This window comes from Bos indicus, chromosome 5 (assembly GCF_029378745.1).
Source record: "Bos indicus isolate NIAB-ARS_2022 breed Sahiwal x Tharparkar chromosome 5, NIAB-ARS_B.indTharparkar_mat_pri_1.0, whole genome shotgun sequence".
Taxonomy (NCBI): domain Eukaryota; kingdom Metazoa; phylum Chordata; class Mammalia; order Artiodactyla; family Bovidae; genus Bos; species Bos indicus.
The window spans coordinates 99459283-99482802 of record NC_091764.1 but is presented as its reverse complement, the minus strand read 5'-3'; the positions used below and the strand labels follow the sequence as shown (position 1 = coordinate 99482802).

The window sequence follows — 23520 nt, the reverse complement described above, 5'->3', positions numbered from 1 at the left end:
TATAATTGGCAATACTTCTATTAGTTTTATATATAAAGTTACACTTTACAATTTTATAGCTATATATCTGTCACAAGATTTGCATCTGAACACTGAAACAATTACACACATATGTTTTAAATTTGTCATAATCAAATTTTTCCTGAAGAATGACTGTCTAAAATAAATATATTTTCTGTTGTAGGAATTTCCAACAGAATTCACCTGATGGGAAATGTGGATACTTCGATTCAGTGAGTATCATTTTTGATGTTTATATTAGACAGCTTCATTACATTTGTGAAAAGAAGTTTATTTGCCCTGATAACTAAAAGAATTATTGTGTTCAAAGTCAATATTTTAATTCTTTAATAGATACTATGAAAAAAAAAAACTTAGGATGTTCATTCAAATTACTCAACTATGCATGATTTATGAAGGATTATGATCTCTCAAATATTCCTGAAGGATAAAACAATAAGTTTTAAATGTAATAAAGTCAAAAGTCCAAAAAATAAATTTAGATTTAAAAAATTTCGAGGGCCAGTAAATAATAAAACATCAAACAATTTCATTTAATGGAGTAGATATTTTAAAGTTATCTATGTAAGTCATTATTAAATGTATTTTAAAAGGTTTGAAATTGATACTTTCTTTCTTTTTTTTTTTTTATTTTATTTTTAAACTTTACATAATTGTATTAGTTTTGCCAAATATCAAAATGAATCCGCCACAGGTATACATGTGTTCCCCATCCCGAACCCTCCTCCCTCCTCCCTCCCCATACCATCCCTCTGGGCCGTCCCAGTGCACCAGCCCCAAGCACCCAGCATCATGCATCGAACCTGGACTGGCAACTCGTTTCCTACATGATATTTTACATGTTTCATTGCCATTCTCCCAAATCTTCCCACCCTCTCCCTCTCCCACAGAGTCCATAAGACTGTTCTATACATCAGTGTCTCTTTTGCTGTCTCGTACACCGGGTTATTGTTACCATATTTCTAAATTCCATATATATGCGTTAGTATACTGTATTTATGTTTTTCCTTCTGGCTTACTTCACTCTGTATAAATATGAAAGGTGTGAAATAATGAACAAAGTCTTTTATTTTTCCTCATTTCCTTCTCAGAGCAAATATTATATTTGCCTAGATGTTATTCCAGAGATATTCTAGGAACATAAAATTATATACATGCTATATGCTAAATCAAATGTTATGTAATCATGGAACAACAGACTGGTTTCAAATAGGAAAAGGAATACTTCAAGGCTGTATATTGTCACCTGGCTTATTTAACTTATATGCAGAGTACATCATGAGAAACACTGGGCTGGAAGAAGCACAAGCTGGAATCAAGATTGCTGGGAGAAATATCAATAACCTCAGATATGCAGATGACACCACCTTTATGGCAGATAGTGAATAAAAACTAAAGAGCCTCTTGATGAAAGTGAAAGAGGTTTGCTTAAAAGTCAACATTCAGATAACTAAGATCATGGCATCTGGTCCAATCACTTCATGGCAAATAGATGGGGAAACGATGGCTGACTTTATTTTTCTGGGCTCAAACATCACTGTAAATGGTGATTGCAGCCATGAAATTAAAAGACGTTTACTCCTTGGAAGGGAAGTTATGACCAACCTAGACAGGACAATCAAAAGCAGAGACATTACTTTGTCAACAGAGGTCTGTCTAGTTAAGGCTATGGTTTTTCTAGTGATCGTGTATGGATGTTAGAGTTGGACTATAAAGAAAGTTGAGCGCCAAAGAATTGATGCTTTTGACCTGTGGTGTTGGAGAAGACTCTTGAGAGTCGCTTGGACTGCAAGGAGATCCAACCAGTCCATCCTAAAGGAGATCAGTCCTGGGTGTTCATTGGAAGGACTGATGTTGAAGCTGAAACTCCAGTACTTTGGCCACGTGATGCGAAGAGCTGACTCATTGGAAAAGACCCTGATGCTGGGAAAGATTGAGGGCAGGAAGAGATGGGGATGATGGAGGGTGAGATGATTGGATGGCATCACATACTCGATGGACATGGGTTTGGGTGGACTCCGGGAGTTGGTGATGGACAGGGAGGCCTGGCAGGCTGCAGTTTATGGGGTCACAGAGTCAGACATGACTGAGCGACTAAACTGAACTGAATTATAAACAATAGTCCTGCTTCTTTATTTTTTTATTTAAATAACCTTCTTGCAGATTTTTCCATGTCAGCATATAAAGAGCTATCTCACTTTTTGTAAACAATTGCAAGTATTACGATAAAATTTAACTGCTTACTTGATAAAATATTCTCAGAGAAGTGTTAACCTGTCTCATTGTGATTATATATTTTTTTCTTTTCCCTTTTATTCCTTCTGATTTTTGCTTTATACATTTTTGTTTCTTTGCTGTTAAGGTAGCTAATGGTTTATGATGTCTATCTTCTTTGTGAATTGTACCTTTTATCATTAAAAATATTTATCTTTGTTTCATTTAAAATAAATTACTTAAAAAAAATTTAACTGCTTATTTCAATGGATATTCAGTTTTGCCCCAGAATTTGGTAATTATAGAAAAATTATCCAATAAATAGCATGATATACTGTATCATTTGCCATAGAGCATATCTATAATATAAATCTCCTGCAGTGCTATTTCTGTGTCAAAAAATATGTAAATTAAATTTTGATAGAAATTTAGTGTTTAATAGAGCTTGTGCACTTACTATCCCCAAATAGCATCATTCAAAAGTGCTTGCTTCCCTACATCTTTACCAACAAAGTGTGTTATGAATCTGTTTGATTTTGCCAATAAAGCCTTTACCAATGGAAAGAGTTGTCTTGAGTTATTTAAATTTACAATTTCCTATTATTTGTGACACCAAGCATCTCTTTTTGGTATTTCTTTTATTTAAACTATCTGTTCATGTCATTGTGGGTTAATAACATGAACATAATTTTGAGCAAAAAATAAGATACAAAATAGTTTATTCTATAAAATTCTATTTATTTATACAGTAACTCTAATCTCTGCTGTTATAAATTAGGACAGAATTTATTTTAGAGAGGATTTATTCCTAGAAGGTATAATAATGGGAATGAATAATAGTTACCATGGTGAGAAGTCATTCCTAGAGACAATGTCCTAGAGGCATTTCTCAAGTGCTTGTAATATTGTTTAACACATTATTGACCAGGGGATTTTTGCAGACATTAATGCCTGTGGTTGGTGATTTGTTACATAAGTGAATATTGAAACATCCTCAGTCACTAAAGTTTCAGTAACAAAAGATATATCAATATGTTTCTGGTCAAAGCCTTGTTAATTATCTGGTACTGGTTACTTGGGTGTTGTATTTGTTTCCTAGGCCTTCTGTAACAAAGTAGCACAACTTGAGTGTCTTAAAAGAACAGAATTTTTTTTTTCCACAGCTCTATGAAGATAGAAGTTCAAAATAAAGGTGTCAGCAGGTCCTACAAATGAGCATATTCGATTAGGCTTCTCTCTAAAGAGAGAAGTAGCTTTAACTTGATCATATCCACCAAGACCCAAGACCCATTTCAAATAAGTTCATATTTTCAGGTCCTGGGGGATTAGATCTTAACATATATTTATATGTTAGGATCTCAACATATAAATATACAACAAGTATATTTATTTTGTGAAAATTAAACAAGCTCTACATTAATAGTCTGTGCAGTTTTCTGCATGTTTTATTTACACTATGAATTTGTTTAATATAATAGATGATTCCATTTACATTAGGAAAAAATTTAAAGACCTAGGAGTATCTGGAGTAAATACCAGAAGATATTCACTATTTCTATGTAGAAAATTATGAAGTTTACTGAAAATTATTAAAGAAGATGTAAATTACTAGTGATATCTCTTGCCAATTCATTGAAATATTTACTTACATTATAAATATGCAAATTCTGCCCAAAGTAATCTAAATACTTAGTGTAACTAAAACAAACACCCTATCATTGTTTATTCTAGACCTTAATCAATTATTTCTAAAAATTTATAGTAGGGCAAAGAGCCTAGAATAGATATTTTATTCCTAAAACTGAAGAATGGTAAGAGAGAATTCGGCGTGGTAAACACAAAGCTACATATTATAAAAGCGACCTTAATTTAGATACTTGATAATGAAATAAGTCAGACAGAGACAAATAAATATTACATGATATCACATACATATGGAATCTGAAAAAGCCAAATTCAGAGAACAGAGAGAGAAGTGATTGTCACTAGGAACTGGGAGTGGACTGTGGAAATACTAATCAAAGGACATAAATTTCCAGTTATAAGATTAACAGGTTCTAGGGATCTAGTGTATAGTATGATGAATAATTGATGCCTTTGAACTGTAGTGTTGGAGAAGACTCTTGAGAGTCCCTTGGACTGAAAGGAGATCCAACCAGTCCATTCTGAAGGACATCAGCCCTGGGATTTCTTTGGAAGGAATGATGCTAAAGCTGAAACTCCAGTACTTTGGCCACCTCATGCGAAGAGTTGACTCATTGGAAAAGACTCTGATTCTGGGAGGGATTGGGGGCAAGAGGAGAAGGGGACGACAGAGGATGAGATGGCTGGATGGCATCACTGACTCGATGGATGTGAGTCTCAGTGAACTCTGTGAGTTGGTGATGGACAGGGAGGCCTGACGTGCTGCGATTCATGGGGTCACAAAGAATTGGACACGACTGAGCGACTGATCTGATTTGATGATGAATAAGATAATAATATTGTAGTATATACCTGGAAGTTGCTAATAAATTAGATCTTGAAAGTTTTCATCACAAAAAAGAAATGTATGTCTCTGATAGGACAGACATGCTAGGTAATGCAATGATGACAGTCATTTTGCAATAGAAATGTGTCAAATCAACATGCTGGACTTATACAATGTTGCATGTTGATTATATCTCAGTAAAACTGTGGAATAAAGTCTTTGTGTCTATCAAAAAGATATTACTTAAAAAGTGGGGGGAAAAAGTGACAACATGTAAAAATGTTTGCTGCAAATGTAACCAACAATATGAGGACAGCCCCACCTATCAGTGTCCCCATAGTAGTCATCCTATGCTGTCCACAGACTCACTCCTAGAGCATATGGCTCTGGTGACCAGAAGAGTCTGCTGCTGGCCCCATAGGACATCTCTTACATAAGACCACTTCTTCAAGAACAAGAAACATGACCAAGCTACCTAACACAGAGAAATAAACACAGAGAATTAGAGAAAATGACAGAGACAAAAAGAGCAAGGTAAAATCATAGAAAAAGAAGTAAAGTGGATATGACCAATCTACCTGACAGAGTTCAAGAAAATGATTATGGATATACTCAATGAACTCAAGAGAAGAAAGGATTACACAGTATTTTTAACAAAAAGTTAGAAAATAACAGAAGAAACACACAGAGCTATAGAATTCAATAGCTAAAATTTTAAAATACACATGAAGGTATCAACAACAGATTAGATGCCGCAGATGAACAGTTCAGTAGTCTGGAAGAGAGAGTAGAGAAAAGCATTTAAGTTGAACAGAAAAGGAAAAAAAGAGAAGACTTTTAAAAATCGAGGACAGTTTAAGACACACATTATGCAATATCAAGTGCACAAACAATTGCATCATACAGATCCCCAGTAAGAGATGGAGCAGAAAACTCATATGAAGAAATAGGAGCAGAAAACTTCCTTAACCCGAGAAACAAATATCCCTGTCTGGGAGGACAGACGGTACAAAAACATATGAACCCAAAGGGGTCCTCAAAGAAACACATTATAAAGATAGTGGCAATAATTAAAAATAAAAAGAGACCATTATTAATAAAATCATTAAGGGAAAAGCCACTGGTATTGTACAAGGGAGAGGCTTCCCTGGTAGCTCAGCTGGTAAAGAATCTGCCCGCAATGCAGGAGACCTGGGTTCAGTCCCTGGGTTGGGAAGATCCCCTGGAGAAGGGAAAGGTCACCCACTCCAGTATTCTGGTCTGGAGAATCCCTATGGACAGAGAAGCCTGGCAGGCTACAGTCCATGGGATTGCAAAGAGTCAGACAACACTGAGTGACTAAGCACAACACAGCAAATTACAATGTACAAAGGAACTCCCACAAGACTATCATTTGGCTTTTCAACAGAAACTTTGCAGGTCAAAAGATAGGAATGCTGTATGCAAATTGAATAAAGGAAGTTCAGATCAATATGATGGAGTAAAAGGACATAAAGCTCACCTACTCCTTCACAACATGTCAAAAATACTTCCACATGTGGAACAATTCTCACTGAAACCTAACTGGAAACTGGCAAAAGGACTCCTGTTTAACTGAAACTGTAAGAAAGATACACAAATAATCAAGTAGAAAGGGAAGAGAAGTGATTGGGTCAGGACTGGTGCCCCTTGGAGGGAACTCAGAGGAAAGAGAGATTATACTGATGGAGACCCACTCTTGGGATTGAATGGGTCAAGCCATGGATTGGGTGTCACAGTCTGGAGTCCTATGTGGGGGAGACAAGTACCTGTGACTGATTGTAAGACTACTAAAACAGATGGAAGGGCTGTGGGAAGCCTGGGCTTTGTTCTTAAGGAGTATGCATGAACATAAGCATACTGGTTTGCCTCCAAGACTGGACAGACAAAGGTTTATAAATCTTGCTATTTCTTGTTTTTCCATTAAACCTTACCAATGTGGTTTACCACTGTGAACCTCTACAACAATCTTAAATGTCTATTTCATGCCAGAACCCTAACTGATATAAGTAGAAGCCTTTTTTAGTTTTATATCCCTAATTTTTACAATTTTTTTAGTTCATAAAGGATGTTTGCTAACTTTATTACATAAATAATTACTAATATGAGCTCTCATAAGGAGACTACTCACTCCCAAGGAATTTATGGGTGGTAAATTTTCCTCACTTTGAGTACATTTAAAATTTGGAAATGTAACTGAAGTATTCTGCATGCAGTAAAAAAAGGTTTAACTAATAACTAATAAAATTTTATAAAAGCAGCAACATATTTTATGCTCTTTAATTAATTAGGATTCACTAACAACTTGTATTGGAGAAGGAAATGGCAATCCACTCCAGTGTTCTTGCCTGGAGAATCCTGGGGATGCCGAAGCCTGGTGGGCTGCCGTCTATGGGGTCGCACAGAGTTGGACATGACTGAAGTGACTTAGCAGCAGCAGCAGCAGCAGCAACAACTTGTATTAGCAAAATTGAGCTGCTATACAGTAAACTCACACACGTAACTTTTCCTAGATGAACAGTTAGCAGTATAAACATAATTTCCTTCAATATATGCACAACCATCTTTCTCCATTTTCAGGAATTCAAATCTGTAAAAAAATTAAAGCAATAAAATCTTCAAATGCCAATTTTATCTCAAGCTTAAAATTAACAAACAAAATGAGAAAGAATAAAAGAACAAACTAAACAAATAAAATAAGAACAAACCCCTGAAGACTGAGTCTTTAAATTTAGCAGTTAATACTAAACAGTATCTAATCCTGTTTGTTTAAATAGAATTATAAGCCAAATGACAATTTATAAGTCAAAGGAAATCAATCCTGAATATTCATTGGAAGAACTGATGCTGAAGCTGAAGCTCCAATACTTTGGCCACCTGATGTGAAGAGCTGACTCAATGGAAAAGACCCTGACGTGGGGAGAGATTAAGGGCAAGAGGAGAAGACGGTGATAGAGGATGAGATGGTTGGATGGCAGCCCTGACCCAATGGACATGACTTTGAGTAAACCCAGGGAGTTAATGAAGGATAGGGAAGACAGTCCATGGGGTCACAGAATCGGAAATGACAGTGACTGGACAACAACAAAAGCAAATCACGAATGATAAAACTATGATAGAAATGTATAGATTTATAAACTTGCCTAAAACTATGCCCAATTTCTCCTAAGAGTCCAGTAAAGTTAACAATGTAAAGGTTCTAAAGCTGAGATTATTTAGAAAGAATTATTTTCCCCAATTAAATCCCACAGACTGATCCTCAAAAAACATAATGATTTCCTTTATCTTGGTTGCTCTTTCTGTTCCCTACACACATAACACACATACACACAAAACCACATATAATCTCAGAAAAGTTCAGTTATCAAAACACTGTACATACAGGTTTTCAATTACTGTGCTGCCATCTTCCCATAACCAGGATTCACTGGTTTCATTGATTTTGAGACCTATCCATCCTTTTACTTCAAGCATTGATAAAATTTCCTATTTGGAAAAAAATCATAAATGTGTACATATTATAATTCACTCCTTTCTGACTCAAAGATTATTGATTAAATTTCGCCCAAGGGTTTACACACATCCACTTAGTATTAATAAGATTTTTTCTCAAGATATCTCATTTATTAATGTGCTTTTTTCCTAGCATTGAATGTTCAAAAAGTGGAGTTTCTCTAATTTCTCCCTAATAAAACTGAGTCAAAGAAACAAAATATCATAGACTTTTGAGAACATCAGTTTTGCCAAATTATACCATCAATCCCTAATGTTTTCAAACCAAATACAGTCACAGTATAACAACAACAATAACAAACAAATGAAGTGTTTCCCCTACCAGCTCTCCCTTGATATCGATCTTTAGAAGGTGGGTATTTAGCTCTTCACAGGCAGCATGGCTCTCCATCCAGGTTTTGGTTTTACTCGAAAGATGATAATAACTACTTCCAAATCCAATCCAGTGAGTTGAACAATGGTCACAGGAACATTCTAGAACGTAAAAATATATTTAATGTGTACTCTGTACAATAAGTCACTACTACTAACACAATTCCCTTATCTTCCTGTTTGTTATACAGATGGATATTAGGTAGAAAGCAAAACAAGCATTTTTTGGTAACATTTCTGGGCAAATTTTAAACAAAACCATAGCTAACTTCAGCAATATGTGAACCATGAACTTCCAGATGTTCAAGGTGGTTTTAGAAAAGGGAGAGGAACCAGAGATCAAACTGCCAAATTTGAATTGATCAAATTCGATGGATCATCAAAAAAGCAAGAGAGTTCCAGAAAAACATCTATTTCTGCTTTATTGAATGTGCCAAAGCCTTTGACTGTGTGGATCACAATAAACTGTGGAAAATTCTGAAAGAGATGGGCATACCAGACCACCTGACCTGTCTCTTGAGAAACCTGTATGCAGGTCAGGAATCAACAGTTAGAACTAGGCATGAAAAACAGACTGGTTCCAAATAGGGAAAAGAGTACGTCAAGGCTGTATATTGTCACCCTGCTTATTTAACTTCTATGCAGAGTACATCATGAGAAACGCTGGGCTGGAAGAAGCACAAGCTGGAATCAAGATTGCTGGGAGAAATATCAATAACCTCAGATATGCAGATGACACCACCCTTATGGCAGAAAGTGAAGAAGAACTAAAGAGCCTCTAGATGAAAGTGAAAGTGGAGAGTGAAAAAGTTGGCTTAAAGCTCAACATTCAGAAAACTAAGATCATGGCACCTGGTTCCATCACTTGGTGGCAAATAGATGGGGAAACAGTGGAAACAGTGTCAGACTTTATTTTTGGGGGGCTCCAAAATCACTGCACATGGTGATTGCAACCGTGAAATTAAAAGACACTTACTTCTTGGAAGGAAAGTTGTGACCAACCTAGACAGCACATTAAAAAGCAGAGACATTACTTTGCCAACAAAGGTCCATCTAGTCAAGGCTATGGTTTTTCCAGTGGTCATGTATGGATGTGAGAGTTGAACTATAAAGAAAGCTGAGCACTGAAAAATTGATGCTTTTGAACTATGGTGTTGGAGACTCTTGAGAGTCCCTTGGACTGCAAGGAGATCCAACCAGTCCATCCTAAAGGAGATCAGTTCTGGGTGTTCATTGGAAGGACTGATGTTGAAGCTTAAACTCCAGTACTTTGGCCACGTGATGCAAAGAGCTGACTCATTGGAAAAGACCCTGATGCTGGGAAAGATTGAGGGCAGGAGAAGGGGACGATAGAGGATAAGATGGTTGGATGGCATCATCGACTTGATGGACATGGGTTTGGGTGAACTCCAGGAGTTGGTGATAGACAGGGAGCCCTGGTGTGCTGTGATTCATGGGATCGCAGAGTTGGACACTACTGAGCGACTGAACTGAACAATAATTAGCTCATGCTTTTAATTTTTCTACTTAAAATTTGTTATAAAATTTTATCTATAGGGAAAATGCATTTTAAGTATAACTTTTTTGATCTGATCAAAATTATGCATGCATATCGTAGTCCAGTGGCTAAGACTCTGAGCCCCTATGCAGGAGACCCAGTCTTGATCCCTGGTCAGGGAACTGGATCCCACATGTTGCAACTAAGAGTTTGCATGTGGCAACTAGAAATATCCCACATGCCACAAAGACGATGGAAAATCCCATGTGCTGCAACTAAGACCCAGCACAGTCAAATAAATAAGTGAATAAATAAATGTCATAAATAAAAAACTAATCAACATATAATCATATGAACACAAAAAGCAACTAATGAGCTATTTCACTTTTGTCAAAATTTTTGCTATTAATTTAAATATTCCTTGCCATTTCCTTCTCCAGGATATCTACCCTACCAAGGGATTGAACCTCAGTCTCTGGCATTGCAGGCAGTTTCTTTAGCAACTTATCCACCAGGGAAGCAATTTAAATACACAGAATAAAATTCAGTAAGTAATTTTTTAAAACTTATACTTCAACAATTTAATAATCATGTAACTTGTGTATTTTAATAATTTTTTATAATCATAAAAAATGTAGACTTAGAGAGGGGGAACAAGATGGTGGAGTAGGAAGACATGGAACTCATTTTCCCACAGGCACATCAAAAAAATATCTACATGTGTAACAATGCTCATGAAAAACTAACTGGAAACTGGTAGAAGGACTCCTATAAAATCAAAACAGCAGGAAACATGTAACCCTGTAGGATGGGAGAAAAAAGGCATCATTTCAGGACCTGCACCCTTGGGAAGGATCTGATATGAGGAGAAGGACCTTCACTCAAACAGCAAGCAGGGTGAGCCACAATCTGGGCATTCCAGTCCTAGGTCCTGTGCATGGGAGACAAACCCCCTCGTCTGCTGAGACAACTGCTGGGACAGATAGAAGTACTGGAGAAGCCTAGATAGACTGACTCTATGAGGGGTGTGCATGGGCTGGTTTGCCAACAATCAGGGTGGAGAGATCTTTGGGCTTGTGGCTACTGGATCAACACTCTTTTTAATCCAAAAGGGTGATCACCCCAACCCTGCTCACTCCACACCACAGCCTGGTGTGATATCTGGGACAACCAGGCCCTGGGAAAAGACTGTCTAACTCCACACAGAGAGACTGGGAGGCCTGGGGAGTGATGGGGGTGGGTGGGTAGTGGTCACTGTCAGCGTACACACAAGGTGACAGATGGGGCAGCTACGAATATAGCGGCTACAGGGGTAGCACCCCAGGAGTCTCAGTGGCTTAATGCTGAGTTTCAGGCACACAGGTATTGGGAGAGGACTTGATGTAGCCACGCAGAGACTGCCTGGAGGGGCTATGGTGTGTTTTGGGTGGGGCAGCAGCAGCCATTCTCAGCACCCACAGGAGTATACAGTGGTTCCTCTCCCAGGGAGAGCATCCCAGCTCCAATCCCTCTCTACCACATCTTAGAGGTCCATCTGGGACAGACTGGTCTCAGGAGGAGAATGCCACAGAGACCGTCCACATCTCTGTCAGCAGCACTTCTTATGGCCATGATGCCCTGACCCCCAAACCCAGCCTTCTGCACTACAGCCTTGCACTAGATCTGGGATGAACACAACAGAGGAAGGGATACAAGCCCAGGTTGCTTCTGAGCCTGGGAAATCCCATGGACAGAGGAACCTGGCAGGCTACAGTCCACAGAGTTATCATTTACACATAATAAAAAGCAGTTTTGAAATATCCAAGTTGATAAGTTTTGATAAATGAATATATTTCTGTAACTTCCTCTCCAATCAAATTTTAGAATATTTCTATTAACACAGAAGTTAATTTATGTTACTTCCCAACTAATGCTCCAACACCCCTACTTCACCCAAACAACCTTGGATCTGATTTACATCGCCACAAATTATTTTTTTTACATTTTTAAGCAGCTCTTATAAACATAATCCTTCAAGATCAATTCTTTTGCATCTTTTCCCACTCAGTATGTTTTTGAATCTTATCTATTGTGTGTATAGAGATTTCATTCCTTTTCATTACTGAGTAGTCTCTGGAGGTTTATATTTGGATTGCTTATAATTTTTAGTTATTATAAATAAAGTGTCTCTAGATATTCTTGTACATGTCTTATGTGGACATATGCCTTCATTTCTCTTTTTCAAGTGTCTAAGAGTAGGCTCGTTAAGGGCTTGTGCCAGTACAGTTAGTTCCACATCCTTACTAAAGCTTGTTACTGTCAGTCTTTTCAAATTCTAACCATATTGGTGGTTGTGTAATGGTAACTCATTGGGGTTATAATTTGCATTTCCTTAATTTCCTATTTGATCGCTTTTTATTTTCAAATTAGGCGAATGAAAGGAAAACAGAAACACAAGCAATGTGGATGGCTAATGTTTGACATTGATATGGTTTTTTTTTTTTTTCTGAGAGACAACAAAGTTTCTCAAGTCAATCACTAATTTAAATAAAAAATTAACAACTGATGTATCTACTCTCTGTTTATTGCATCTGTTGAGATTTTCTCTTTTTACTCAAAGAATTTATTTTTAATTAGACTTGAAATTAGTTCTTTTCATCTTTTTTTAATCTTAGACTTCCTCTTTCATAACTGTTTAGTCCTTTTTAATTTCTTCAGATCAGATCAGATCAGTTGCTCAGTCGTGTCCGACTCTTTGCGACCCCATGAATCACAGCACACCAGGCCTCCCTGTCCATCACCAACTCCCGGAGTTCAGTCAGACTCACATCCATCGAGTCAGTGATGCCATCCAGCCATCTCATCCTCTGTCATCCCCTTCTCCTCTTGCCCCCAATCCCTCCCAGCATCAGAGTCTTTTCCAATGAGTCAACCCTTTGCATGAGGTGGCCAAAGTACTGGAGTTTCAGCTTTAGTATCATTTCTTCCAAAGAAATGGCAGGGCTGATCTCCTTCAGAATGGACTGGTTGAATCTCCTTACAGTCCAAGGGACTCTCAAGAGTCTTCTCCAACACCACAGTTCAAAAGCATCAATTCTTCAGTGCTCAGCCTTCTTCACAGTGCAACTCTCACATCCATACATGACCACAGGAAAAACCATAGCCTTGACTAGACGAACCTTTGTTGGCAAAGTAATGTCTCTGCTTTTGAATGGGAGTGCTAAACCAAAATATTTTTATGTCATCCTCAAACCAGTGCATGATTTTTATTATTTTCCTTCTATTTCTTTCTTTATCCCCCCTGCTTGTAGGAAATGTTCATCAGGAACACTCATGAGGAATGTCTTTGGCCTCAGTGACAAAGGGACCCTACCCTTTTGGTTTTAGTGTATGGAAAAAGAGATACCTTTCTTGGCAAATGCATCTGTGCTGAGAATCTAACACTGTTCTTTAAAAAGGAAAAATTTCCGTGAAAGAAAGTCAGAGGGGAACCATCCCAACTTCCTGAAAAAATAGACTCAGAAACATTATCTCCCTCTCTCTCGCATTCTTTGTCTTTCTTTCAAGTGCTGAGTTTACTGTTAGGACTTTGAGTAAACTTGCAATAAGTGAAAAAAAAACAACAAGAATTCAAAACAATAACTGCTTTCTATATCATAGCTATATCAATGTATAAATAAAATGAATGTACTTTAATAAAATCAAAATGCTTCTAACTTCATAAATGCTAGAGGAATCATCTCCATCAGGGAAAGCTAGAAACAAAAAAAAATGTTATTGAGACATAACTCCTTTGTTTTTCATTTGTTTTCTTTTTCTTTTTGCCCTCTTCACCCATTTCTCTTGCTCCCACCTTAATATAATTTATATCCCATTTTTCTCCTAAAAATAATCAAATCACAAAAACAATACTTACCTATTATACATAGTACTTTGGGTCTTGCATTCCCCTGTGTCATCTTTCTCATCTTGCCCAATATTAATAGTTCCATGATAAAAAATTGAACATACCATAAAAGAGGATTTTTTCTATCTGATTCACTGAAGTTTTGTGGATGTTAGGAAAACAAACCTTTTAACCCTAATAATCAATATTAGAAGTGGACAAAACAGAGAGAGTACTCACCATCATTTTTGGAAGATACAGTGGGAACAGGTGATATTTTTTGGTTTGGGTCTTCTTTGTTGGAATATACTATGGAAAAAATCATGGTAATACTTAGTTCTGTTTAGAATAAAATAATTAGGACAATAAAAATTCAGTCTTGATCACAAATCATTGAAACGTATTATGTTGTTGATATATTGACTGTGCCAAGGACAGATTATTTTCTTAATTACTTACAGTTTGCAAGCAAGACACACACTGCTGTCAACAAGACCACGCACAAGGTCCCCAGGCTCCCAGTTATCACTTGCCAGGCCTTAGATCGGTGGTGTAACACTAAAGGAAACAGAAACAATGATGAAGTTTCATCAGTTCCCACAAATCATCAAATATGAAATTTAAATCCATTTTGTTTCACTCTCAGAGGGCAGTCATTCATTTTCCAATCCTTGTATGAGTTCTTTGATACCCAGATTTCCTCCTTTTTAGCTTTTTCTTGACTTCAATTCTTTCTGATCCTGTTTGAGGCCCCAGGTATGTCACCTGACTCACCAGCATCTTTGCGTATTCCTCGCCTAGTCATCTATAAATTATTGAGTCTGAGCAATTTGAAAATATACTCTCAGCTAGGAGACTTAAAAATGAAATACACCTAGAGAAAATAATGCTGTCATGCAAAAAAATTATTTTCAAAACTCTATGTGAATATTAATATTCGCTCATTAGCCAATCAATCAGTCAGGGGGGAAATAGCAAAACACATTTTTGCTCTTTGTTGAGATAAGAAATAATTATCATAAATTTTACAAAGACATACAAGTATGTTCACCAAGTTTTAATCCAGACACATGTGAACAGGAAATGCATTTATCAAAAAAAAAAAGACATTTCACTGAAAGCTGGAGGAAAGTAAGAGCTAATTATTTCTTCAAGTACGAAAGACATGGAGGAGGTCTTCCACTTGGGGTTGTTGTTTAGGCACTAAGTCCTGTCTGACTCTTTTGTGACCCTGTGGACTGTAATCCAACAGGCTCCTCTGTCCATGGGATTTCCTAAGCAACAATACTGGAGTGGGTTGCCATTTCCTGCTTCAGAGGATCTTCCTGACCCAGGGATCAAACTCGAGGAGAGTCATCAATAAATGATTTTAGATGACAGGAAATTTGATGTATCATGGAACTGAAATTATAGTCTGACTGGAATTCAGGGAGCAACGGAGAGAATGGAAGCATAGAGATAACTGTTTTTAACTTTAAGAACAATATGAAATCTTTGCAGACACCTATTTTAAAAAGATATCACCATTTGTCTTGAAACATAAGAAAAGATTGAAAAATGTGTAGAGTGGAAGATGAGAGACTTTTAGAGAGTCTGTGTCAGTAATCTTCATGAAAGCAGATAGACATCAATCCAAGAGAGAAGCAAGTTATTTGAACACGTGGTCCTTTTCAAGATTGCTTGAATGTGTCATAGATGAAAGAGTGTGAGGAGTCAAATTTCCAAGTTTAGAAATTAAACAGTGTGGTGGATAAATATTAGCATGTCTAATCTTAATTTTGGTCAACTTCTGCCCAAAGTCCCTCTTTGACTACCAAAAAAAAAAAAAATTATCAAGCCTCAGTAAGACTCTAACTCAAGCACCAAGAAATTTCTTATTTTACAAGGAAGTTGAAACCATGAATTTCCTTACCTTGACCGCCTTCCTGAATATATGAATATTCATATATTCTACCTTACTATATGGATATTCATATATTCATACCTTATTATCTTCTTTTCAATTCAGAGGAAAAGCAATTTCTTTATGGCCCAAGTTAAAACCTATTGTATGCCCTAATTACTCCATGCCACCCAGTTTCCTTTAGAACATTTATTTTCTAAGAGAAATTTTCTCTTTTTTGCCAGCTTCTTCATCATCTCTTTCTATAAATTTTGTCACATTCATCCATGTATGGGCTCAGACCTCTCAAACTCTAATATCAGATCAGATCAGATTAGATCAGTCGCTCAGTTGTATCCGACTCTTTGCGACCCGGTGAATCGCAGCACGCCAGGCCTCCCTGTCCAGTACCAACTCCCGGAGTTCACTGGGACTCACGTCCATCGAGTCAGTGATGTCATCCAGCCATCTTATCCTCTGTCGTCCCCTTCTCCTCTTGCCCCCAATGCCTCCCAGCATCAGAGTCCTTGTTATTCATACAGGTCTTTCATTTATTATCATCATTTCTCTTATGTTGTTTTTTTCTCAATGAAAATTGTAAAAATGTTTTCTGAACTAAATTTATTCCCATAATAAATTTCTTTCAACCTCTTAACCCTTAGTTGTAGCTTATATGCTTTTCTTGGCACTCAAACAGAAATCCCAATTTTTTGGACTTTGCCAAACCCCAAATTTTTGGACTTTTCTAAGTCCAAAGAAATAATTTTCCACTTGTCATTTATTAGACATAGTTTATTTTCTCCTTCTGTCTGGACATGCATTTCATATGTATCCTTCTTGAATCTTCTTCTGCTTAAGTCATATATGTTCTTTTTCTCTAGGATAGACTTTTCACCCATATTGTCTCTGTTTGCGATCTTACCTACTAACATAAGTCTTTCCTACCCTTTTCCATCCTTTTCTGGGACATCTAGCCTTTAAAATCCAATTTCTTTATGGACATTTTCCCCTGAACTGATCAAGAGACAATTCAAATTTCATATATGATCTGCCTTTATTAGATTAAACATATTTTTCTTAATGGTGAGTAAACATTATTTTTTTAATGATGAGTAAGATGATTAACTACTCAGTCACTTAGGTTAGGAACATTATTATCATATTCTGCTAATTTTTCAGCTTTAATGCCAATATCCAATTAATCATTATTATATTTTTCTGTAATCTATCTTTCCTCTTACAAATTCTGTTAGTTTTTTTGAAGCCAAGTGGTTATTGCAGCTTCATCTTTATGGGTATCATAGGTTTGGATCAGGGCCACAGTAAAAATTCAAAAACAGTTGTGGGGCTGAGTTACATTGAATTGAATTGAAGATTAATAACAAGAATTATTTTTAAAATTATTTAAAAAATAAGCAGTAGAATTTACACAATAATTCTTACAAGTAATACAATTCTGTAGGATTATTTTAGAGGAAATGAACATAGTGAAGGATTATTTAAGAGACAAAAAATTTTATGGTAATATCTAAAATAACTAAGGAGAGTGCTGAAGATAAGTAATCAGTGTAATGAGGCAATTTTATTATACAATGGTTTTGAAAGAAGTAATTTTCTAAACCCAAGAATCAAGATCTAGCAAATAGCAAAATATAATACATATAATAATGTACCTTTTCCTTTTTTCTGTTTTCTGTGCTTAAAGTGAGAAGATCTGGGAAACTTCAGTTCCATATAGTCTACTTGCTCTTCTCTTGACTGGGCATTACTCTGATTTGTCTTGGATATTTTTTGCTGTTGAGACTTGCAAAATTTTGGTTCTGTGTAGATTACCTCTTGCTTGTTTACAATACCTTTGTTTTGCATACTCTTAAGCATTTTTTCTTTTTTTAAACTTAGACTGCTTCAGCTCAATCTGGGTATCTTTCTGTGTCTCTCTTTAATATCTATGCAGTAGAGAAAAGTGAGGGAAAAGGTTAAGTGGTGATTATATCGAATCAGACAGTGAAAAATGCATTCATTCTAAAGTACAAGTAAGCTTTTAGGTATAACATTAAAAGGGTAAAAAAGGGAGTAAGCGAGAGACTAAATCTCCCTCTCACTTTGCAGTCTTTATTCAGAAAAATAGTTTTATTCTCCTTTAATAAGATTGATAAGATACATTTCCTCTCTGAATCAGGTTTTCAAAGGAGTAGGTTTAAAGTAGATATGTTTTCCCTCCTCAACATTCTCTATGTAATGAATAAATGTCGACAATGTGTGAACTAAGGTTAAAACACAGCTATATTAACAAAGGTTTAATTACTTATATTTAATATTAAAATTTTTATTTCAAATCACATTGACATAAAGTTTACTGTATCATTGAAATAATTCATTAGGCAGTAGATTCTTGACTAATAGAGGGGGAAAAACCTATGTCTTTCATGAACTGGGTAAATTCTACATTTGCATATAACCATGTATCTCTCTGCCAGCCTAACATGATTTTTCTACTTAACTAGATCATGTTTATTTGCAAGCACACACACACACACAGAGGCAAACAAACAAGCCATCTAAAATTAAGAAACAATACCAATGAATTGCCAAAAAGGGACAAAAGAAATTAAAAGGTCATGCATAAAATTCTAAAAATTTATTGTCTCGTTAATAAAGAAAGAAATGCAAATGAAAATAATAGAGCACATTTCAGCTGTGAGAACACTAAATAATTAATACTTTGTTGAATTGGCACATGATTGTGAGTACAAAATATCAATATTTATGAAAGCATAAAATAAGTAGAATTTTAACCAGCAATTCTAGCTTGAGCAATGTATCTTACAAAATACTTTTTAAATATTCAAAAATATGCAGAACCTATCTTTTGTTTTTATTTACTAAGAGCTAAATTGGAAAAAAAAAGAACAAAAAGTTATCAACAGAATTCACAATTAAGGAAGGTGTTAAAGCTATGGTACATTTATACCCTAGTATACTATTGTTTAATGTAACAGATATTATTTTTATATATTATTATATTGTATAATGGAATATATATTATTAAAGCAAAATAATAGATTTCTAACAGGCTGTATTTTCAGTGGTTACTTGTAGGTAGAGTTTTGGCATGCGTTGCTCTCTATTTCATTGAAAATAAAAGAATGTATGATACAAGCTATTTTTTTTTTGTTTATTATTTGTTTAACGGTTTTTTTAAAATTTTGACTATTTAGAAGTATTGAGTAACAAACAATTTTATTCATAAAGCCTTTTCCATATCCTATATTTATCCTTCTATAAATTTACTAACAGTAAATTTTGAAAAAACTAGGATAAACTAATTTTCAAATTAAAAATTTTTCTCACCTCCTCAAATTGTTTTCTGAAAGTTTTGACCAATTCATTTAGCACCAGCAAAAAATTGATATTTAAGAGTATATTGGCATTGTAAGAATGTTGTTGTTTAAATGTTTAGAACAATTAAACTCCCTTTTTCTTTGTCCCAAAAAAGAAAGAAAAATGACTATTGTTTTTGAGAGTTGATAATTAAATAAACATGATCCAGGAAATGCTAAAAGTGATAGAATCAGATGGAATATTAGTTCAAATTGAAGCAATACATAGATTGCTAATTTCACAATATATACTTGAACAAATTTCAGATAAATCAAAATGTTAAATGCAAACCATGAGATGATAAAATTAATAAAACATTCAAAGAAAGTATAAGTAAATAGTTATAAGTTTCTAATCACACATAGACAAGAAAGAGAGTTAGGTTGAATTATAAAAACATCATTTTATTGCTAATGCAAAGACCTTTTGTCAATAATAACCACATGAAAAGGCTTTTTCTTCATCACTAAACAAAGAAATACAGACTAACATATTAATAATATAGATGTTAACCTACAGAATCAATAAATCAAATTCAACCACACAGAGTTGGACAATGTGCAGGAAAACAGACATTCATTTACACAGACTTATGGTTAATTTAAATCTTTCCCTTCTGGAAAATAGTTAGTATGTATGGAAACCAAATAATGAAAACATCAACTGATCCAACATTTTAAAATAATGAGAAAAATATGGGTTATTTAATAAAAGAGGCTAAACAATTGGAGAAAAGAACAACAAGAAAATTCCAAGACGAAGAATCAAAAAATACAAAAGATAGCTGCATTCATTCTTCATACCATTGTTTACAAAATGAGCACGCAATGTAATTTTACAGAAATGATTTTTTTCCTAAACTGCAGTACATTATGAATTGATTGTTGATATTAATGTCAAAAATTACATACAATTACATACATACAATAACTTCTTGAGAGAAGGAAATAAACAGAAACAATAATACTCACCAACTTGAAGAATAAATTTAAAAAGAAACTTTGTAGGAAAATCAAAGATACTAAACAATATAAAGATACTAAACAATATAAAATCGCTGTATGCTGAAAATAAAGTTATACAGAGGATAATGTGGTGTAAGAACCTTCAGGGAAGATTCTTGGTTGAAAAATAATCTAATAATGACATAATCATTTGTTATTCAAAGCATGTGTGAAAAACTACAAAGGAAGTTTTCATGAAACTACTCATTTGTAGTTTACCTCCCCCATAAAATACCAATCAGGAAATAAAAAATACCTTTGGTATTTCAAAAACCATTTCATAAATTACAAATTTTCAGTTTAAAATGTATAAGGAAAATATTACATTTAATGACCGCTTAATAAGAGTATTTTAATATCAAGCCTGAGGACTTAAAGGAAAAGAAAACTGGACCAATTACATATTGTATTAGAGATTATATGAAATAAGAGTACCATGGGATACATGGAAAAGTATGTAGTTATGACAATAGAAATTATTTTTAGGCTTTACTGGTTAAATTATAATAGATAATTCTTGCTTATTAGTTGGTACCCAGAGAATGAAGTTTATTTTTATATTGTGTTTATTATAGCATACAATACAGTTTATCAGCTTAATATCAGCTTCCCTGATGGCTCAGTTGATAAAGAATCAGCCTTCAATGCAGGAGATCCCAGTTGGATTTCTCGGTGGGGAAGATCCTCTGGAGAAGGGATAGGCTACCCACTTCAGTGCTCTTAGGTTTCCCTTGCGGCTCAGCTGGTAAAGAATCCACCTGCAAAGCGGGAGACCTGGATTCAATCCCTGGGTTGGGAAGATACCCTGGAGAAGGGCATGGCAACCCACTTCACTATTCTGGCCTGGAGAATTCCATGGACTCTATAGTCCATGAAGTCCTAAAAAGTTAGGCATGACTGAGCGACTTTCACTTTCATAATATAGTTTAATATAGTCATGTGTGTGTTTGTGGGTGTTAGTTGCTCAGTCATGTCTGACTCTTTGTGACCCCATGGATTGTAGCCTGTCAGACTCCTCTGTCCATGGGATTATCCAGGCAAGAATACTGGAATGGTTAGCCATTCCCTTCTACAGGGGATCTTCTAAACCCAGGAATCAAACCTGGGTCTCGCGAATTGCAGGCAGATTCTTTAATGTCTGAGCCACTTGGAAAGCTTGGTGTGTTATAATAAATACATATAATTTGAAAGACTTCCATGATCAGCAGCTTATGGGTAAAAAAGGAAACATTTTAATATAAATTTCCATATGTGTCTCTTGTTAGTTTGTGCCTGATGATTGAGAACCACAGTACAGACACCATCTTTTTCAAGTCTCTTCCACTTATTTATGACTCTAACATTCATTTTCCCTCATCATGGCTTATGTGCTCCCAGGTATCCTCATTATTGACCAGGCTAATGAATCACAGTATTCTGATCCACTAATGTCCATATGAACCATCCTCTTATATCCCGATTACACAATTTCTCTGTCTCCTCATCTACAGTAACTTCCTCATTCTGCCACAGCCAAGCCCCGCTATGGGAACACCTTGGTCTTTGAATATCTTTAAGTATTTCATCTAAAAAAGTGTCATATAAACTTAGCACCCTCCACAAACACTCTTACCTTTCAAGATTGCTCATTTATCTCTCTCCAACATGAAAATGCTCTGATCTCATTGATGTCTGCAGCCCATTTGACCTCATTCCACTCTATCAGTATACTTCTTTCTTCACCTTCTTTCTTATCAACCTTGATTCTCTTCTGCCAATCACTAACTTCCTTGAACATTTTCTGGTCCCACTTGTTCAGTAAAATCACCCTATGTATGAGATAAATTATCTGTTCCTCTCTGTCAACACCTGAGAAGCCAAGTCCTTTTTAGAAGAGATCAGATTTACTGCAATATAAATTCACAGTCACCAACAAGAAATTGCTTTAATTCTGCTAGGAATCCTGTTGCTTTCTTCAAGTCATCATTCTTTCACATTATCTGAAACTAATTTTATCACACATTCTCCATTCTTAACAAATTTCTCTTCCACACCCTCTTTGTTCTCAGAAGATGACCTATATCACAGAAAAAGAAAAACTAACAGATTACCTTATCTTTCTCCGTGTATATGCATGCATCTTATCTTCTTTCCTGTTCAACAGAGGTGATTTCTTTCCTCTTAAATAAAGCCAATTTCAACTATATTTGAATCTACCTCTCCACTGACCAAGAATCACACACTATTTATCACTCTGCTTTCTTCTTGAATATTCAGTATCTTCTTAGTACTATCCTTCACATCAGTTTAAAATTACACACAATTTTCATCATCATTAGACCTCAATCCCAATAAAAAGTACTATCTTTGCTCTCTATCACTCTTAGAAATATTCTCAAAGTGCCATTGAGTTTCATCACTATTTATTATATTTTATTCTCATTTCTCAAGCCATTGCATTCTAACTCCTACCTAATGACTCCTCGGCATCAGCACACTGTTAGATCATAAGTGATCTCTGCTTCACTAAATGGATCCTTTATTTCTCTTTTAGTTGAACTTTTAATAGAATTCAATCCCATTCACCACTTCTTTCTTCTTAACCATTTCTTCTTTATATTTTCTTGGTCTCTTCATCCACAGTCCTTGTCTCAATTACTACTTAAATCATGTGTTTACACATGTGCACATGCTGAGATTTCTTCTTTAGGTTTCAGTTCACTTATTCTTTGTCAGTTAGCATCTCCTCAAATGTCCTAAATAGTAACAACTAAAACTCCACACCTCAAAAATGAAACAAAGTAAACAATATCATCATCCCACATATGTTCTTATGTTAGTGAAGGTCACCATTTTTCAACTTGTTGAAAGAGTAAGGAATCTGGAATTCCCCCAATTTACTGTTTGTTTATCTAGATCAGTTACAAGATTTGACCTATTTTAAATAAGAAATTATTCTCAAATTGCCTGCCTCTGCTATGGCCTAGTCTTTGAAAGTGTTATACACTTTCTTCTATCGTTTTGCTCTTGCCGCATCATTCCTCTTTAATTAAATGAACCATTTTTCTTAACATCACTGGGTCTTCACACATCCTAATATTCTTGCCTAAATCGTTCTTTGTCCTTTTCTTTACCTAACTGACTGAAACAATTCAGTTTGTAAAATACTTGTTCCAATCTATACTCCCTTAGAGCTCTTCAGGGAACTCCGACACTAAGTCAGTTACCTGTATGTTATTTCTCATAGTACCAGGTTGATAATTTACCTTTTTTTGAGGTAATAATCAATACTGAAAGCTAAAA

The 23520-nt window shown here is 35.4% G+C and overlaps 1 protein-coding gene across 2 annotated transcripts; it reads right to left on the bottom strand.

The window, feature by feature from the left end:
* Positions 1-906: 906 nt before the first annotated feature.
* Positions 907-22236, bottom strand: LOC109558822 (killer cell lectin-like receptor subfamily I member 1). Of its 2 annotated transcripts, XM_070790115.1 has the most exons (8): positions 21851-22235; positions 20206-20996; positions 17527-17799; positions 14431-14529; positions 14212-14280; positions 8559-8710; positions 8106-8209; positions 907-7313 (listed from the first exon to the last, which is right to left on the bottom strand). In XM_070790115.1, the coding sequence occupies exons 3-8, from the start codon at positions 17729-17731 to the stop codon at positions 7202-7204; spliced, it is 741 nt and encodes a 246-aa protein (XP_070646216.1). In that variant the 5' UTR covers positions 17732-17799; positions 20206-20996; positions 21851-22235; the 3' UTR covers positions 907-7201. The 2 variants fall into 2 exon arrangements, with proteins under 2 accessions (XP_070646216.1, XP_019815699.2); XM_019960140.2 differs by lacking the exon at positions 20206-20996 and having other exon boundaries at positions 21851-22236.
* Between the last annotated feature and the right edge of the window lie 1284 nt (positions 22237-23520).